The following is an 18,875-nucleotide window of genomic DNA, read 5'->3' as shown; positions in this document are numbered from 1 at the left end:
AGCAGACTCCCCAGACCAATGTTCAATCTTAAATTGGTCTGGTAGCCAGACAAGACTGGAGTGATAGATGCTGAAAAATCAGCTTTGCCATCACAGGCAACAATTGTGCCCCAGGTTTCACAGACAAGGCTTAAAGAGTTAGTTAACCCAAAAAGGAAAATTAGCCCATGATTTAAACACCCTCAAGCAATCCTAGGTGTATATGACATTCTTCTTTCAGATGAACACAATCAGAGTTATGTTAAAAAATGTCATGGCTGTTCCAAGCATTATAATGGCAGTGAATGGCTGTTTCTGTCTGTGTCTGTTTTTGAAGTCCATAAAAGTGCATCTGTCCATCATAAAAGACACATGGCTCCGGGGTTAATAAAGGCCTTCTGAACAGCCAGGACATTTTTTTATATAACTCTGATTGTGTTCGTCTGAAAGAAGAATGTCATATACATCTAGGATGACTTGAGGGTGAGTAAATCATGGGCTAATTTTCAATTTTGGGTGAACTAACCCTTTAAGCTAGTCCCATACTAAAAGGCATGTTTGAGGTGTTTTGGCTGAAAGCAACTTGCATTGACATATCTTAAAATATATCAGTGCCATTGTTTTGTTCTAAGATGCACACCAGTAATGTTTTTTTCTAAGGGATGTTTATAAAAGCTACTAAAATGTCCTAATTGAACTAAGGTATGATCCTGGCTTAATCTAAGCCCTGTCTGTGAAACGACCTTAAAATATTAATATTAAAATAGAATTACAGTTCTATTTTGTACAGTAATTTTAAAGGGGTGGTAAAACACATTCTTTCGAAGGCTTGATTGTGTTTGTGGGGTGCACCGTAACATGTGTTCATGCTTCGTTTTTAAAAAATTGCATTATTTTTCATATATTTTACCTTTATTCTACAATGCTCTGTCCCTCCTTGTAAAAACGGTCTGTTGGTTTCCAGGTTGTATGAAGCCGGTCCCTCAAAAATACGCAATGGGCTCAGATTGGTTAGCTGGCCCAGTGTGTTGTGATTCGCTAACCAACTAGTGCACGTTTGTCGGAAACGTCACACCCCTTACCTTTACCGTAGACTGTGCTTTGGTAGTATTAGAAACGATGGCGTCAATAAAACCATACCAATTTGAGCCCGAATCAGACCCAGAACATTTTAGTGAAGATGATCAAGCAGAACCTGTTCAACCGGTTCAGTCTTCAAGAGTAAAGACTGCGGATCTATAGTGATCGCTACTGAATGGCACTGTTACTTTTGTATTTTTAGAACGATTATAGCCAAATATCTGTCGCAAGAACTATTAACCCAAAACGAACACTAAACATTGGCTTTACTAGTAGCCAAATCAAACACAGAACCATGTTTAGCATGCCCGTAGATAAACAAGCAGGTAGATAAACAATACATAAAAGCTCTAATCAAAGAATAATTTACACTAATGCCAAGTTCGCTGTTGAGATTTAAACAATTTTTTGTAACATTAGGTGTTTGTCGGATAACGTTAAGTATGAATGTGCATTTAACAAACAGCCAAACAGCGTTGTCATTTGTTTACTTCCTTGCTACAACGCACAATTAACAATACGAACTATTACAGGAAAACACATCGCCGAAAAATAAATCATACTTACAGGTTGTGGCCCGTAAACAACTTCTGTTTTTAAATCCATCTTTCAGGACAAATCGTTGTGTGAATCCTTAATTGAACTCGCGAAGATTGTGGAAGCTTTCCTCCTTGAAATGTGCAGCAGAAGCCGCGCGCGTGTGCATTCACACTGGCAGTGTTTGTCTCGCGCAGCTGAACCGCGGCTCGTGTATTGCAAATACAGACGAATGTTGTCCTTTATGTCACATTTTCCGGTCTTCTCCTCCGACCCCTGTCTGTCTTGTGCTTTCTTTGATTTATGATGGGCAGCATATATCTGCTGCAAATGCGACCTGTTCCCCTCTGTCTCATACACACATGCATATAACATGTTGTATGTTAAACGCACTGCAACGCACCCCCGTCCCTAGGAAGGCTGAACAAAGTGGACCTGCGATCCGGATGAAAATAACAGCGTTTCGTCGGCATTGCGGCAACAACACTCCAACGCTTCCCGTAGCGATACAAAATGGCCTCGCCCCCCCCTTATTTAATATTCTCGGAGGAGGGTTTTATGTAAATATTGGGGCTGGTGATGTCAGAGACCCTGGAGGAATGTCTAGTAGTCCCTGCCGGCCGTTTACTGTAGTCCTTAGAAATTGATTTCTTTAAAAGCAAATATCTCCCTTTGCTTTAAACTTTGAATGTTGTAACTTTGCAGATGTTGTTTATGCTCAAACAGCAACATTACACACTAGCTAAAGTTAGAAAAGTGAAATCGTGGTTTACCACCCCTTTAAATTGTAGAAAAAATAACACAAGTCCTTATTCTAAAAATAACCATTGTTTCACAATTTTACAATGAATTGTGTGGACACATGATTTTTCGTTATGCATTTGATTTATTTCCCCTCTTGTATCATTGTCAGAGTTGTTTAACGGTGTGCAAGAATGTGCTGCGGGTTTCTGTAGGAGACCGTGATTTCAGAGACCACTTATTGCAGCACGTTACCTCTGTACTGCAGACAGGTGAGTCCTTTAGCATTCATGCTAATCCAGGGCCCAGTGATTGCATTACATATTTATCAAACTGTTTTATTTATTTATTTTACAGATTTATGTATTTAATAAAGATGCGTGTTAATATGTTTGACCCCTTCAAGCTGAACTTTACCGTAGCATAATATTGTTTATCACATTTTTGTGTGTGTGTGAATGTGTGTTCATATAGAGAAAGGATACATATGCACTCCTCATGTGCTCGCTCTGCTTACTGAGGTGGCACAAGGCTGCCTTTCCCATAAGTCTGAGGGGCAGGAAGATCAACTGTTGCTCACTATTCGCATTTTGACCAACATGTTCCAGAAAGTTGTGGAGATCATAGCACATCGACTGCGTAAAGACAAGGAAGAGGGTCAGGAGGTGAGGGCTTTGATAAGAGACGTTAAGGTCTTCCTCAAGCACTTTACTTTCAAAGTGACATGTGAAGGCCAAGTATAGTAACCCATACTCAGAATTTGTCCTCTGCATTTAATCCATCCAAGTTAATGCACACGCATTAGAAGTAGTGAACACACACTCACTGCAAACAGCGCCCAGGGAGCTATTGAGGGTTTGGTGTCATGCTCATGCTCAATAGCATGAATTAAATGGCTATTTTGTATAGTAATTAATAGGTTAGGATTAAAAAATATCTATTCTTAGATACTTAAAGCCAGGAATCGATAGGCCTACATTAACAAATTAACATTTCGATATCCGTTCGACATTTTCGATAAGTTAACATTTCATATTAATAATGTGATTTTAAATCAATTTAAAGGGTTGGTTCACTCAAAAATGAAAATTAGCCCATGATTTACTCACCCTCAAGTCATCCTAGGTGTATATGACATTCTTCTTTCAGATGAATAAAATCAGAGTTATATTAAAAAAGTCCTGGCTCTTCCAAGCTGTAATGGCAGTGACTTATTGTTTCTTTTTTGAAGTCCATAAAAGTGCATCTATCCATCATATAAGTGCTTCCACCAGATTGGAAAAAAGTGTAACTGGTGTACAATGTCATCAGACGTAGCGTAAGCATTTTGAACTGCAAGAGGCACTACACTTTTTCTGTAAGTTGAATACGGAAGGCGATATTTTACTTTATAAAATTTTAAATGTGGATATTTTTCTCAAACAAAGGTATCACTTCACTTCAGAAGGCCTTTATTAACCCCCTGGAGCCATGTGGAGCAGTTATGATGGATAGATGCACTTTTATGGACTTCAAAAACAAAACAATTCACTGCCATTATAAAGCTTGGAAGAGCCAGGACTACGTCTGAAAGAAGAATGTCATATATACCTAGGATGACTTGAGGGAGAGTAAATAATTGGGTCATTTTCATTTTGCAGTGTATCCCTTTAAACATTCAAGCGCGTGATGAAGCAGATAACACTTTTGTACCTGCGCAGTTTTCTGAACTGCGCACACATCGAAAGCGCACAGAGAGCCACCTCTTAGGCTAGTTCGCGCACAAATATCACAAAATGATGTCACAATATCCCCATAAACATACACAGTTAGTTTTGTCACAAACGGTTGAGAAAGAAAATGTGTGCAGCTGCCTATTTTGGATTTGTGCATTGACAGCATACCCGCTGGTTCATTTCGGTTTTAACTGACAAAATTATAAATTAAATTAGAAAGTGTTTGACCCATTAAAAATAACAAAATTTGTCTTCCAGTGGTTTAGTTTTACCTGCGCAAATATTAGCTGAACATGAGGATTCACATCACATCACGCACTTGCAGCACAGATTAAAATCATATAGCCTATATAAAAGGAATAAATATGTGAAATATATTTCACTCAAATTAAGAAAACGAAAGAAAAAGAAAAAAACTGCAAGTAGCCTGTACTAGCCAAGTAGTTTTGATTCAATTTTGCGACGTTATCCACAAGTTCACGGAATAGGAAACTGAGATGACAGAAAGCTCTTTTCTTTTACAAAAATGCAATATTTTGTTTTTATTGTGAGTGTAAACCGATATTAGACTCTTTACAGTTTATATACATGACCTTTAATGACAGAGTATTTTAAGTTGTTTCCACTGGTAGAATGAAGCAGTTCAAGTGATTGTCCCGGCGCCTAACTTGCACACACAACATATAAATTATAGCACTGCTTGACATCGTAGCCTTCATTATCAAGATAAGATGAAGAATAAAATAGCCTACACAAATAAGTAGTCCTTTTTCCAAATAGGCCTAAATAATGCAGCATTTTTCTTTTCGTCATAAGAGGCATAAGGACACCTCAAGCTCTAAAAACGAGAGGAAAAATGTTTTCGTTTTTGGTCATGCAGAACGAACCACATTTTTTAAATCACTGATTTTAGATAAATAACAAATACATTATAGCTTGACTACAAGTTTAAAAACAGAGCTACATGTTATAATTAAGGAAATCAAATTTATCATCATGAAATGTGTCTACAACACCAAAAAGAAAGAGAAGCATCGGACCTTGTGAAAAAAAAAGAGCAGTGTGGAAATGATTAACAACACTAACATAACAACATGAGCTGATGTTTTATGCTAGTTTAAGAACAAACTAAGAAAAGAAAAACAAACCTTTCAATAATTAAATTACGCTTACCGAATCGCAGGCTAACTGATGTGTGTTTACTGTGTATGTCTGCTGTGTTGTCTCTGGTGGAGGTGGGGCATGTTAGGGGCAGGGCTCAGGTAGACGTTATTAAGGGATATCGCAATATTTTAAAAGGCGATTATCGACAAAATATTTTTAAAATATCGCTCAACCCTAATGTACATACATTTGAATTTAGTATCATTTAAAATTTGGCTGACATCTCTACTTGACAACATTTCTTTCTAACACATTTTAAAATGCCTTTCTTTATGTTTAGCTGTGTTGCTGTTCTGAGGAAGCTCTCCATGACTTTCTGCTGGTGACTAAGTTGGTGACAACTGAGAGGTCAGAATTTATCACAGGAGTCTTCTCATCACTCTGTGCAGCAGTTATTATTGATATCAGCCGCACCTTGCAGAAGGTAAACCTGCTAATAATCTATTTTTGTATGCTATTAGTGTGATGTTTGGGTGGCATTTATTCCTTGTCTTTTTAATTGAAACATTTGTTGAGCTCCATGCTATGTAGGGGTGTAACAATACACTCATGTCACAATTCAATACAAATCTCGATACTGTACTCACGCTATGATACAATCGCGATATTTTAAGCCAAAATAATGAGAGTTTTTTTAATTATTATTAATTTATTATTAAAATAATATTATTATTTTGTTATTATCAAGACCCACAAATTTCCCCCATTGCATTATTATACATTATATTCAACATTAAATATAGTAGTTTAATGTAGTAATGTCACTGAAACTCGGTAAACGTTTTTTTTTTTTTTTCATGCAGTACTCGCGCTTTCAGTGCAGGCATTCATTGGATCGCTTACACAGACTCTCCCGGTGCTCGCTATGTCCCGCCTCTCCCGCTATTAATGCACTAAACACTAAAAACGCTTTGAATAGTCATACTACTAAAACTAAATGTGATTGGTGTATTAAATTATGTTTGCACTTTAACTTTGAGGAGTGCTGTTAAATCATCAGATGATCAATGTTGTTTTTGCGTGTCATGCAAGCATTTGAACATCTGTTTACTATAGTATGCACTGCAGTATAGTTTACTTCATGTTGTTATAAATCTGTTCATCATAAAGCCATCATATTGTGTTCCGAAGACTTGGATTTGGATTAGACCACTCGATTGTTTTTTTGTTGTTTTTTTTACGATGCCTTTATGACCTTTTTTGGATCTTTTAAGTTTTAGAGGAGTGGACTTTAAATGAAGGGACCGAAATCTCTCAGGTTTTATAAAAAAAAAATCTTCATTTGTGTTTGGAAGTTGAATTAAAATCTTATAGGTTTGAAACAACATGAGGGTGAGTACATGATGACAGAATTTACATTTTTTGGTGAATTATACCTTATAAATACAGTAAGCTAAGTCTTGGATAAAAAGTCGTGGATCATATAATTTACAATCAATGATACATGTCGTTGCATTTTTATATCTTGATATAACAATGTATCGTTACACCCCTAATGCTATGTAATTTCTTCATTTTACTCGGGTGCAATGTTTGACAGATTGACTAATAAAAAAGAAATGTTTTGTTCTTGATGCAAAATAAAACTGTAAGTAGTGTGGCAGGGCTGTCTAAAGCCGTGTATAAAAATAAGTTGAAGGATAAAGAAACCAATTGAGACCCTGAACAATAAATGTAGAAAGCAGCAATTTTATGTTTCTCTGCAGATCTCTCATGTGGAAGAGGTGTTGACACCAGAGACAGTTAATGACCTTCCACCTCTCTCGAACACCATACTCAAAGTGACGCTCAGATCTCCTGCTGTTACCAGGTAATATGAAACACCAGCTAGAACTAAAAGCCCTGTATTTTTATTTAAATTGAACACTTCTGATTGATATTCTGATATGTTCTAGGTTTTTTCTGTCTGAAATGAGATCCTCTATAGAGTCAGAGGCTATCGATAGCATCACACAATGGGCTGCAGTTACACACATTCTGACCATCGTCAAACAATGTGAGTTTTTTTGTTACTATGCTATTATTTTACATTCAAAACTATATCAATAACAGCACAGAGATTCACTTTCAGAAGTATTTTTTTATGAATGATAAAAATGTTAACAGCCAATAGTGTTCGATACAAAACCTGACTAAAATACCTCGATATATGACAACTATGATAATATGACAGAACTTAAAATTCATTGTTTTATAAATTAATTGAAAAAAAGAAGGAAAAAAACTATTTTCCTACCCTGCTTTTTGACCATTCCCCACCCTTTATTTAAAAAAAATTAATAATTACATGCTACAGTGTGGCCGTCCTTACACAGATGTTTGCAACAATCACAACATGATTGATATTGTGTACAGACAAACATATCTGTATATTGTAGGACTAACATTTCACAATTCTGAACAGGTTGGGATGGGTGATATGACCAAAATCTTATTTCATGATGTGATTTAATAAAAAAAAAAAAAATGTAATTTTATAATCACAATATAGTTAGTTATTTAATTAGATTTTATATTTGTTATTAAAAATAAGCAAAGATTCAAATTAAAAACAATATTAGCGCTTGACATTAAGCTGGTTCACATGCTTGTCCTTTGGACAAGTAAATCTGTCACTCACTTGTCTGAGTAAAAAATTTGCTTGTCCGGAAATGTTTTTATTTTTTTGTGTTGTAAATATAATTTATTCTGAAACATTATTCTCACCAGTGTTCAATCAGCTTTGACATATTTAAATCTGCATATTTGTGATATTTTTACCTTTTAAAAGGGCATTTTAAAGGGCAAATTCAATTAGAATAAGACACTATAGGCCTGTTACCAATCAAATTAAACACACAAAATTACAACTGCATTAAATAATGTTATGAGATTGTTTTAAATATGTTTGAATATACAAATAAGAAATGTTGGAAAGATGAAACTAAACCACCAGTAGGTGGCAGCAGGTGACCGTCTTAATGAGTGAGTCATTGAGTCATTCATTCAAACGATTCATTGAAATGGATGATTCATTCAAGAATGAGGCAGTCGTTTACTTAAGGCCAATTTATACTTCTGTGTCGAGTGCACGCAGAAGGTGCGGCGTACCATACGCATAGACGCGTTGGATACCCTGACGCGCACCTCTCCAAAAATGTAACAACGCGTCAATTCTACGCGGACCGCAAGCGCTGTGATTGGTCTGCCAGAACCCTTCCCTCAGGTCAATAAATAAATAAAAAATCTGCGATAGGAGTGTGTGTGTGTGTGTGTGTGTGTGTGTGTGTGTGTGTGTGTGTGTGTGTGTGTGTGTGTGTGTGTGTGTGTGTGTGTGGTGTGTGTGTGTGTGTGTGTGTGTGTGTGTGTGTGTGTGTGTGTGTGTGTGTGTGTGTGTGTGTGTGTGTGTGTGTGTGTGTGTGTGTGTGTGTGTGTGTGTGTGTGTTTTTCTAGCCTGGTGGGGACTTCAACCTGACTGTAGAAAGACTCATGGGGACTCGTGTCACCGTGGGGACCTCATTCAGAATGAGTTTTAATGAAAATGTAAAAATGCAGAATGTCTCCTGTGAGGGTTAGGTTTAGGGGCAGTGTAAGGGGATAGAAAATACGGTTTGTACAGTATAGAAACCATTACGCCTATGGTGAGTCCCCAGAAGGATAGCGCACCAGACGTGTGTGTGTGTGTGTGTGTGTGTGTGTGTGTGTGTGTGTGTGTGTGTGCAGAAATGGGATGATAGTTCCTTACGTCTGATATAACACAATATTTTGTAGTCCGGCGATTCTTTATGGTAGTAAATAAATACATAGATCCGCTGAGTATAGTTTATTTATTTTCTCATTAAAACCAAAGATGTTAATCAGTGATTGCATATCAAGAAAAGGAACACATTAGGGTATATTTCATGAATGAAGTCTCCGCAACAGCAATCGATTGCTCGAGCCACCGCTGCTGAAAACAGCGGCCACGAGCTCTGCATGATTTCACAAACGCATTCCAGCGCCAGATCGCCTTATTTAACTTTACTAATCAACTAGAGATGCTTAATTTGTATTAGATACAACAACTCAAGCTGCAAGAAAAGCCGCTCTCTCACTGCTGCTGATAATCCGACATGAATGTACACATTCTACACAACAAGCTGCTTCTTCTTCGGCTGTTGTGTTGATTACACCAACATGCCCGAGGACACTGCCTACTAGCGTCTGCTTGTGTAATTGCACATTGACGCGGACAACAGCGCAGAAGTATAAATGCTCACGACGGCGTCGGCTACGTGCGTAGCCTACGCCGTATACTACGGCGTACACTACGGTGTACACTCGACGCAGAAGTATAAATTGGCCTTAATAGGTAATTGAAACATTCAAAACGCTGAATCATTCAGTAACACACCGTTGCTGTGAGATCATGGTTCTGCTGTGATTTTTGTTTGGAACTATTTTTACTGTTGAAATCGAACAAAAACATTCAATATTGCATCTAAAATGTAAGTGACTAAATGTTTATTAATTGTTAGATGCAAATCTCGCGCTCCGCGCCGCGGGTATAAACAGGAAGCGAGAGCGAATGCACGCTGTTTTTCACTGAGGAGCCGAACTTAGTGGCTCAACCTGCAGTGATGGTACAGCAACTAATATGGAACTTCATATTGTCATATGAAATCAGTCAATTTTCACTGGTATTCAGGAAAACGTCTCGGTTACGTATGGTAACCCTCGTTCTCTGAAGGAGGGAACGGAGACGTACGTCGGATGTACCGACGAATTGGGATCACTTCAGGGAGCCCCTATCAGCTTCGAGATATAGAGAACAGGCCAATGGGCCATTGGCGTGCGAGATTTGCATCTCGCGCTCCGCCCCGCGCCGCGGGTATAAACAGGAAGCGAGAGCGAATGCACGCTGTTTTTCACTGAGGAGCCGAACTTAGTGGCTCAACCTGCAGTGATGGTACAGCAACTGTGGCGACGGGACGTACGTCTCCGTTCCCTCCTTCAGGGAACGAGGGTTACCATACGTAACCGAGACGTTCCCATTCAGTCGGTCACGTTCGACGTACGTCGGACGTACCGACGAATTGGGATCCCCTATGGAAAACGCCACAGTTACTACCACTTCCAGCACCCAGCGATGAGCCCCTCAGACCCCGATCTGATGCGGGCGGGAAAGTTCACGCAGGGAGAGTCCAAGCTGCTGTTCCGCAAGACCCATTCAGCTGACTGTATTGGATAACGCTGGGAAAGCGTGCCTGTGAAGGCAGCTGCGGAAGCCACATCATGCCCAGAGGGAGTTAACATAATACACGTATGGGCTGGCCGTGGGCAGCACAACATACGGAAGTCCCAGGGGTGGCCCCGGCCAATTCGTGGAGGGGGACAACACGTACCTGGGACGGCAGAGTAGACTCTGCCGAGGGAAAGACACGGGCTCGCCGTAGGTAGCCGTACCGTGGAAGAATAGACATATGGGACCGCCGTGGGGGTCACTACATATGGAACCCAGCCTGACACAAGTTCCACCAATGCATACGAGTGTTAGACCTGGCGTCGAATGCTCCGCCACGTCCGACTGCCGCAGGTTGCGGAGGACTCAACAGGGTTCGCCGATCCGGGGAACTCGACTGGAGCAGAATAAGCGCACGCATCCGTCTACCATAGGGGAGGGAATGGCGCAGCAAGCCGACACTAGAACGGGCACTTCGGTGTTACTGACTATGGGAAGTGAGCACACAGGAAGATACCGGCTCTACACGGAGGCTATAGAATCTAGCGAACGTGTTAGGTGTCGCCCAGCCTGCAGCTCTACAAATATCTGTCAGCGAGGCGCCACGAGCCAGCGCCCAGGAAGAGGCAACACCCCTAGTGGAGTGGGCTCTTAACCCGAGCAGGCTGATAAGCCAAGACGATGACATCCACTATCCAGTGGGCCATCCTCTGCTTGGAGACAGCCTTTCCCTTCTGCTGTCCTCCGTAACAGACGAAGAGCTGCTCTGAGGTCCTGAAGCTTTGCGTTCTATCCACGTAAGTCCGGAGAGCACGGACGGGACAGAGAAAAGCTAGGGCTGGGTCTGCCTCCTCCGAAGGCAGCGCTTGCAGGCTCACCACTTGGTCCCGGAAGGGAGTAGTGGGAACCTTGGGCACATATCCAGGCCGGGGTCTCATGATCACATGAGAGTTACCGGGCCCGAATTCCAGGCACGATTCGTCAACCGAAAATGCCTGCAGGTCCCCTACCCTCTTGATGGAGGCCAACGCAGTCAGGAGGATTGTCTTTAACGACAGAATTTTCAACTCAGCTGACTGCAGAGGCTCAAAGGGTTCTCTCTGTAGTGCAGTTAGCACCAGAGTTAAGTCCCAAGAGGGTATGGAGGGAGGACGAGGCGGATTTAACCTCCTCACCCCCCTAAGGAACCTGTCGACCAGATCGTGTTTACCTAGAGATTTTCCATCTACTAGCTCATGATTAGCGGCGATAGCGGCAACATAGACTTTGAGGGTGGAGGGAGACAGCCTTCGCTCCAACCCATCTTGTAGAAAGGCAAGCACAGAACCGATCAAACATCTTCGGGGGTCTTCTCGGCGAGAAGAGCACCAATCGACGAACAGGTTCCACTTCAACGCATAGAGGCGCCTCGTAGAGGGGGCTCTAGCGGAAGTGATGGTGTCAACTACCGCTTGCGGTAGGTCACCTAGAACCTCTGCGTCCCGTCCAGGGACCAGACATGGAATTTCCAGAGGTCTGGACGCAGGTGCCATAGGGTGCCCCGTCTCTGAGTCAGGAGGTCCTTCCTCAGAGGAATGGGCCAGGGAGGTGCTGTCGCAAGGAGCACTAGTTCCGGGAACCAAGTCCGGTTGGGCCAATATAGAGCCACCAACAGTACTTGCTCCTCGTCCTCCCTGACTTTGCACAGTGTCTGCGCAAGAAGGCTCACTGGGGGAAACGCATACTTGCGTTCTTCCCAGGACCAGCTGTGGGCCAGGGCATCCGACCCGAGGGTTCCCTCGGTCAAGGAATAAAACTACTGACAGTGGGTCGTCTCTGGGGAGGCAAACAGGTCTACCTGTGCGGCCCCGAAACGACTCCAGATTAGCTGGACCGCCTGGGGATGGAGTCGCCATTCTCCCGGAAGCACCGGCTGACGTGACAGCTCGTCGGCTGCACGATTGAGCAGGCCCGGAATGTGAATGGCACGAAGCAACCTCAGATGCTTCTGACTCCATAAGGGGAGATGGCGGGCGAGTTGTGATATGCGACGAGAGCGTAGACCACCCTGTTTTTTGACGTACGCAACGGTCGCAGTGTTGTCCGTACGGACCAGAACGTGCTTGCCTCTGAGCGGAACTTTGAAGCGGCTGAGTGCAAGACGAACTGCTAACAACTCGAGGCAATTGATATGCCATTGCAGTTGAGGCCCCGTCCACAGACCCGAAACTGCAAGCCCATTGTACGTGGCACCCCAACCCGTGGATGAGGCATCCGTGGAGACAACGGAGTGCCTGGACACTTGTTCTAGGGGAACTCCCGCCCGTAGAAACAAAGGGTCCGACCATGGGCCGAAGGTTTGGCGGCACCTCGGAGTCACTTGGACACGGAGGGAACCGCTGTGCCACGCCCATCTCGGGACTCGATCGTGTAGCCAGCGTTGAAGCGGTCTCATATGAAGCAATCCGAGCGGCGTTACTGCGGATGCCATATACCCCAGGAGCCTCTGAAAATGTTTCAGTGGTACCGCTGTCCTGCCTTTGAACGAATTCAAGCAGTTCAACACTGACTGGACGCGCTCCTCGGTGAGGCGTGCTGTCATGGCGACCGAGTCTATCTCCATACCGAGAAAAGAGATCCTCTGTGTGGGACAGAGTTTGCTCTTCTCCCAGTTGACCCGAAGGCCCAACTGGCTGAGGTGACTGAGCACCTTGTCCCTGTGTTCGCACAACTGCTCTCACGACTGGGCAAGGATCAGCCAGTCGTCGAGGTAGTTGAGAATGCGAACACCATGCTCTCTCATGGGGGCAATGGCCACCTCCGCAACCTTCGTAAAGATGCGGGCGACAGGGACAGGCCGAAGGGCAAGACGCGGTACTGACATGCCCGTCCCTCGAACGCGAAGCGCAGAAAGGGCCGGTCGAGGGGAAACGAGAATGAAAGTACGCGTCCTTCAGGTCGATCGCTGCAAACCAATCTTGGGGACGGACGCACCTGAAGATGTGCTTCTGCGTTAGCATTCTGAACGGCAGCCTGTGAAGGGACCGGTTCAAGAATCGCAGGTCCAAGACCGGCCATAACCCGCCGCCTTTCTTGGGTACAATGAAGTACGGGCTGTAGAACCCGGACCTCATATCGGCTGGAGGGACCGGCTCCATCGCGTCCTTCGCCAGTAGGACTGCGATCTCCGCCCGGAGCACGGGGGCGTTCTCCTTCGCTACTGGGAAGTGAACGCCCCCAAACTTAGGGGGACGCCTGGCGAACTGAATCGCATAGCCGAGTCTGATGGTACGGCCCCGAGACGGGCTGGGAAGCTCTAGCCAGGCTTCCAGACACCGAGCAAGGGGATTAACCACAGACGTACCCGCAGCGGGGCAGCGACCCGGAATGCAGGGATCCGACTCGGACGGCATGGAGCGGCCCGAAGTGGGATCTGAGTGTGCTGTGCAACACTTACCTGCGTCCGCGGAGGGGGCGTGCGAGTGTGGGGAGGCCGCTTGAGTGCGTTCCCACAGCCGGCGCCCCCTGCTGGCGAAGGGAGAGGCGTCTGAGGGTGGCGAGGCATGGGAGCGTCGACCACCGCCAAGCGCGCTCCCAAATGAAGGAGGGGCTGAGCGTGGCAAGGCTTTGTGGCGTTGCGCACGGTCTGCCTCACCTCCTTCCTCAGCGGGGAACAAGAGTGGCGAGGCATAGCGTCGCGCACTGTTGTCCAAGCACCGCTGAGAAGAGGGGAATGAGAGTGGCGAGGCTTTGTAGCGTCACACACTGCCATTCTCGCCCTCTTGTGGGGAGGGGAATGAAAGCGGCAAGGCTCTGTACCGTCACACGCTGCCATTCCTGAACTCCCGAGACCCAGAGGTATTGGAACTGCTCTTTTTTTTTTTCTTTTTTTTTGGGTACCACTGGCTGTTTTTAACATCAGTGGCGGAACAGAATTACTAATGGTTTTCCACCCGGCCCTCCTCCGGGGAAGAACAGTTCCAGACCAAATCCGGGTCAATTGTGTTTCTGGACCAGGGTGGACATCGTCTAGCCAAGGGCCAGCGCTGTGCGCAGCTCAACCTCGGCTCAGAACTACCCTCGTGCACTAAGCAGGGCGGAGGTGGCCTGCCAGTGGCACTGCCACCCCACCGATGAGGGTAGTGAGAGAGAGGAAAACTTTATACAGATTATGGCCCTATTGGTGTTCCATATTTTGGCACAAATAGTTCCACAATGCCAAAGCCTTCCAATGCACATCCGAAAAAAGGCAAGGGGCAGGCAAGGCGATTTACGCGTTGCACTATGCCTCAGCCATCCGGGAAAGCATGGCTGTCAAGTATGAATCTGATTCAGCACGAGCGCCCACTATTACGGTGGGAATCTCAGCATCATCTTCATTTTCAACACATAACAGCCCTCTCTCCGATGCAGCGATTGACATCTGTCCTCTGCTAGAGCCCCAAATGAAACGCTGGGTCCCCTTTCAAGGACCAGCAATCCCATCTGTAAGCTACCAGCAGACACGTGAGACAGTGGGCGTGGCCGTGAGACGGCACACGGCGCGCTGAACACTCAAGCCCTTATGAAAAAGGCAAGACGAACAGCGCGCCGACGTGGCTATGCTCTCATGAGAGAGCATAGACCACCCACGAACACAGTCTCAACATGCTTGCGATGCGATAGAGGAGTGAGGGGCCCACAGAGATGTACGCGGCGGGGAAGCCTCACTGTCATCCTCAGGACACCCAGGCTTATCAGCCAAAATAGTCCCCCCTCTGGTGCACCAGAAAAGAGACTAGATCGGGGTATAAGCGAAGGGACTCAACCCCGTTTGAGGCATCATAGTCTCGACCGCGCATCGGAGGCGCCGAGTGACGCGCGCAGAGTTGCCGTGGCCCTGAGAGAACATGGATCACCCACGACACAGTCTCAACATGTTTATGCGAGAGGGATCGTGGCCGTCAGGACAGGAAACAACCGCATCCAGAAACGCACGAGTGGAGTGACGTCTTGAAAAAGACGCAGTGTCACACCCGTGTTGCTCTTTTGTGAGGAAACGCTCTTTAAACAGTGCTGAAGCACCCAGGGGAAGACCGCGGCAACACACAGGTGGTAAGTGCAGTCCTGTGGTGCACTCACTGAAACAAACGCCCTCACCAAACCGACAGTTGCTGTGAGAACCGCAGTTTGTTATGCTGATGCAGCGGTGAACATGCGGTCGCGCTGATTGTGCCTTTTCGCCAACACAGAGCGTCCTTTTCGTTCTCTGGAGCATCTCTCTTGCAGATAGGCTCTCTTTTAGAAAAGCAGTCTTGCTTCATCAACGCCGTTCGGCTCCGAAGTGAATGACAGCGTGCATTCGCTCTCGCTTCCTGTTTATACCCGCGGCGTGGGGCGGAGCGCGAGATGCAAATCTCGCACGCCAATGGCCCATTGGCCTGTTCTCTATATCTCGAAGCTGATAGGGGCTCCCTGAAGTGATCCCAATTCGTCGGTACGTCCGACGTACGTCGAACGTGACCGACTGAATGGGAACAGCACTCTTGGTTCTTTCATGTTGCTTAACTGTAGGCTATCATATGTTATAAATATAAAAACTCCACAATTTGTAATTTTAACCGTGTATGTTAACTGAGTTTCTTTGTATGAGCGGTGCTCATTTGTTGTGATTTCTCCTCGAGATGCTGCACGAGCGTCAACAGCACAACATTATGTCAGTTTATTATACAGTATATCCACTATCGATCGCCACTTACACTAATTAATGCAGAATCATTCTTGCATTTTGGTGATTCACTAGTTATTTTTTGTTATTGACGTTTTAATCAGGGAACTTGTCCGGTCTGGAAAGTAAAATTCTCTTTCACTTACTTGCCCCTTCAAAAAATCCACTTGTCGCGGACAAGCGTTAATGTCGAGCCCTGAATATGACAAATACTTTAAGAAAGATACAAATGAAATAAATATTGCTTTACATGTATGTAAGCTACAGTAGGTCTATTTAACAGTAGCATTCAATAAATTAAATCAAATGTAAAAAATAAAAAAAAAACACTTTATAGTCACTATAAATTAACTATAGGCTACACTGATTCTTAATAAATATTTAAGTAATTTCTTAATAAATAAAGCAAGCATTGGATGGTTTTCTATTTTCTTTTGTTATTTGATTTATCATTAATCACAGACAGCGGCAGGAATATTAGGCTGCTGTCGTTTTAAGAGCTGCATGGATCCAATACATTGGAACACATTTGATTTCTTTCTAAACTGTTTATGTTCACTAAAGTCACTGTTTACGTGAATACTCACCAGGATGTGCATTTTGACATATTTTTGACCATACAAGCGCAATAATCTGCAAAAGATCACTCAAGTCACGATCACTTGCTGTTTGAAAGGTGGCTTTCTGTGTGTGCCCTTCAGGTCACGCTAGTGTCCAGCATTTTATTTAGTCATGTATGCATGTTTCTTTGTTGTTGTTTTTTTTCTTTGTCATGTGTTGTGCGTATATATTTCACTTGCTGCAGGGAGTGGAACAGAGCTCTGCACACACGTCCTGACACTTGCGGTCACACATTGACTCAAATTAAGAAATACGGCTTTTATTAGAATGCTGTCATTCTTAAAGTACCGGTGCTAATAAAAAAAATAATAATAATTGTACCGTTTTTAATAGCAGGGTATTGCAATACCTGTCTAGTTCCGGTATATCGTGCAACACTAATGGCCAATCAGAATCCATCCTGCTTTAAGAGTTTGAGCATTTAAAACGGCAGATGACAGAACTGCAGCACATGCACGATATCGTCTGCTGGTGTAGATGCTAATATAGTTATCTGTCTTTAGAGTTATTGTCCTTGGTATGAACAGGCCTTTATTGGTTCCAACACCTGAATGCTTTGAGCATTTGTTGAAAATTATTCCACTGAACACATTCTAAAATATTCACAATAACGACAATTCATTTCCCACTGCCCATTACTAAAGCATACAAGTTCAGAGGAGTTGGACTTGGAAAAGAAACATTAATGATATAAAGTAAAATTTGGTTTGATTTGTTTCTGTTTTTACTTTTCTGCTTTGTTCATTACAGCTGATGCATTTGTTGTGGAGTTGAAGGAAATTGCTCTGTCTGTACTCAGACAAATACAGAACCATTACATTTCTGCAGAAAACACTGACAATATACAGAGGTAAAAAAAAATAGTCATTTTGTGAAAGCATGCTGTCTGTGTCCTATACACAATAATAGCTGTATGACTGTTAATGTTGCCTTGCTCTTTTTTTTCTCTCTCTCTCAATCTTAGGACCATCTATGAATCCACTATCATGATGCTGAATGATATCCTAAATCCATCCCAGAAACCAAACAGTTAAACGGGCAAAATAGTAGTTGAGCTTTTGCATTCTCCTACAAAATCTATTCCCTTTGTCGTTTTCTCATCTGTATATTGTGTTGCATGTTTTTTGCTTCGTTTTCACTCTCCACGTATGGATGGGTTTAATAAATACAAGGACCTGCGCCATATAAGTTGGCAAGACTTCCATAAAACTTTGGTTCACTATAAAAATGTCAGTTTACCATAAGCAGAGTGCTCACACTTTCCATCACCCTTGGAACTTTTTTTTGTACAGTTTCTCAGTGTCCTTGCATTGCAGATAATAGTATTGTTACAATCTTATCAAGGCTTTTATTTTTAAAACATGTCAGTGAATCTGGTATGTCTTAAGATAAGATTCTTTATTTCATCAAGGTGTCTCCTATTTACATATTCTGCTTTATACTTTGATCCAACTAGGGTGTGACGTGTTGTCAATGATTATACTTCTGCCTTTTCCCTATCAAACTGTAGAAATGTACAGACAATTAATTACTAAATGTGTTCTGAGCTATGAATTTATGGTCGAACATGTATACAGTATCATAATAAAGAAAAGGCACATGAAATTCAGATTACTTGTGAAAAAGGCATGTTGCTTGTTTGATCTTCTTGAACCTAAGTGTTTGGGGTGGACTGACTGCTTGGATTTTCCCTCTTCACATAACCTGTGTGTGTGTGTGTGTGTGTGTGTGTGTGTGTGTGTGTGTGTGTGTGTGTGTGTGTGTGTGTGTGTGTGTGTGTGTGTGTGTGTGTGTGTGTGTGTGTGTGTGTGTGTGTGTGTGTGTGTGTGTGTGTGTGTGTGTCTCTCTCTCTCTCTCTCTCTCTCTCTCTCTCTCTAGACTTCCCTTATCAGTCTACAGTTTAAACTTCAATTTCTCTGCTTTCAATAGTATGTATAGAGGTCGTTTCATATGCTAGATTATAGCATACCTTTGATTTTGTTATGCATTACACAGGTGGCAGGTGATTTATTACTGTAGTGTGTCGTTTGTCAAGATCAGCATACCAGCGTCTCGGTAGGGGGCACAGCCTTTGAGCAACATAACTGGGCTCGAGAGAAAAGTAGATAACCCTTTCTCAACTGTCTTGTCTGATAAGAGAAGAAGCGAGGTC

At 43.4% G+C, this 18,875-nt stretch overlaps 1 protein-coding gene across 4 annotated transcripts in view; it reads left to right on the top strand.

Annotated features, from left to right (window-relative positions):
* ncapg2 (non-SMC condensin II complex, subunit G2) overlaps nucleotides 1-18,373 on the top strand; it is a 40,203-nt gene extending 21,830 nt beyond the window's left edge. For 3 of the 4 annotated variants that reach the window (XM_079801148.1, XM_079801151.1, XM_079801150.1), the window contains 7 exons: nucleotides 2,510-2,609; nucleotides 2,812-3,002; nucleotides 5,497-5,640; nucleotides 6,923-7,026; nucleotides 7,112-7,212; nucleotides 17,474-17,573; nucleotides 17,688-18,343. In XM_079801148.1, coding sequence (XP_079657274.1) covers nucleotides 2,510-2,609; nucleotides 2,812-3,002; nucleotides 5,497-5,640; nucleotides 6,923-7,026; nucleotides 7,112-7,212; nucleotides 17,474-17,573; nucleotides 17,688-17,757 — 810 coding nt within the window. In that variant the 3' untranslated portion in view covers nucleotides 17,758-18,343. Of the gene's footprint in view, nucleotides 1-2,509; nucleotides 2,610-2,811; nucleotides 3,003-5,496; nucleotides 5,641-6,922; nucleotides 7,027-7,111; nucleotides 7,213-17,473; nucleotides 17,574-17,687 lie in introns of all 4 variants that reach the window. The other variant, XM_079801149.1, reaches the window with a different exon arrangement.
* Nucleotides 18,374-18,875: the final 502 nt, after the last annotated feature.

Source organism: Gobio gobio, assembly GCF_949357685.1.
Source record: "Gobio gobio genome assembly, chromosome: 2".
NCBI classification, from domain to species: domain Eukaryota; kingdom Metazoa; phylum Chordata; class Actinopteri; order Cypriniformes; family Gobionidae; genus Gobio; species Gobio gobio.
The sequence above is the reverse complement of the archived record's forward strand: the minus strand, read 5'-3'. Positions and strand labels throughout refer to the sequence as shown.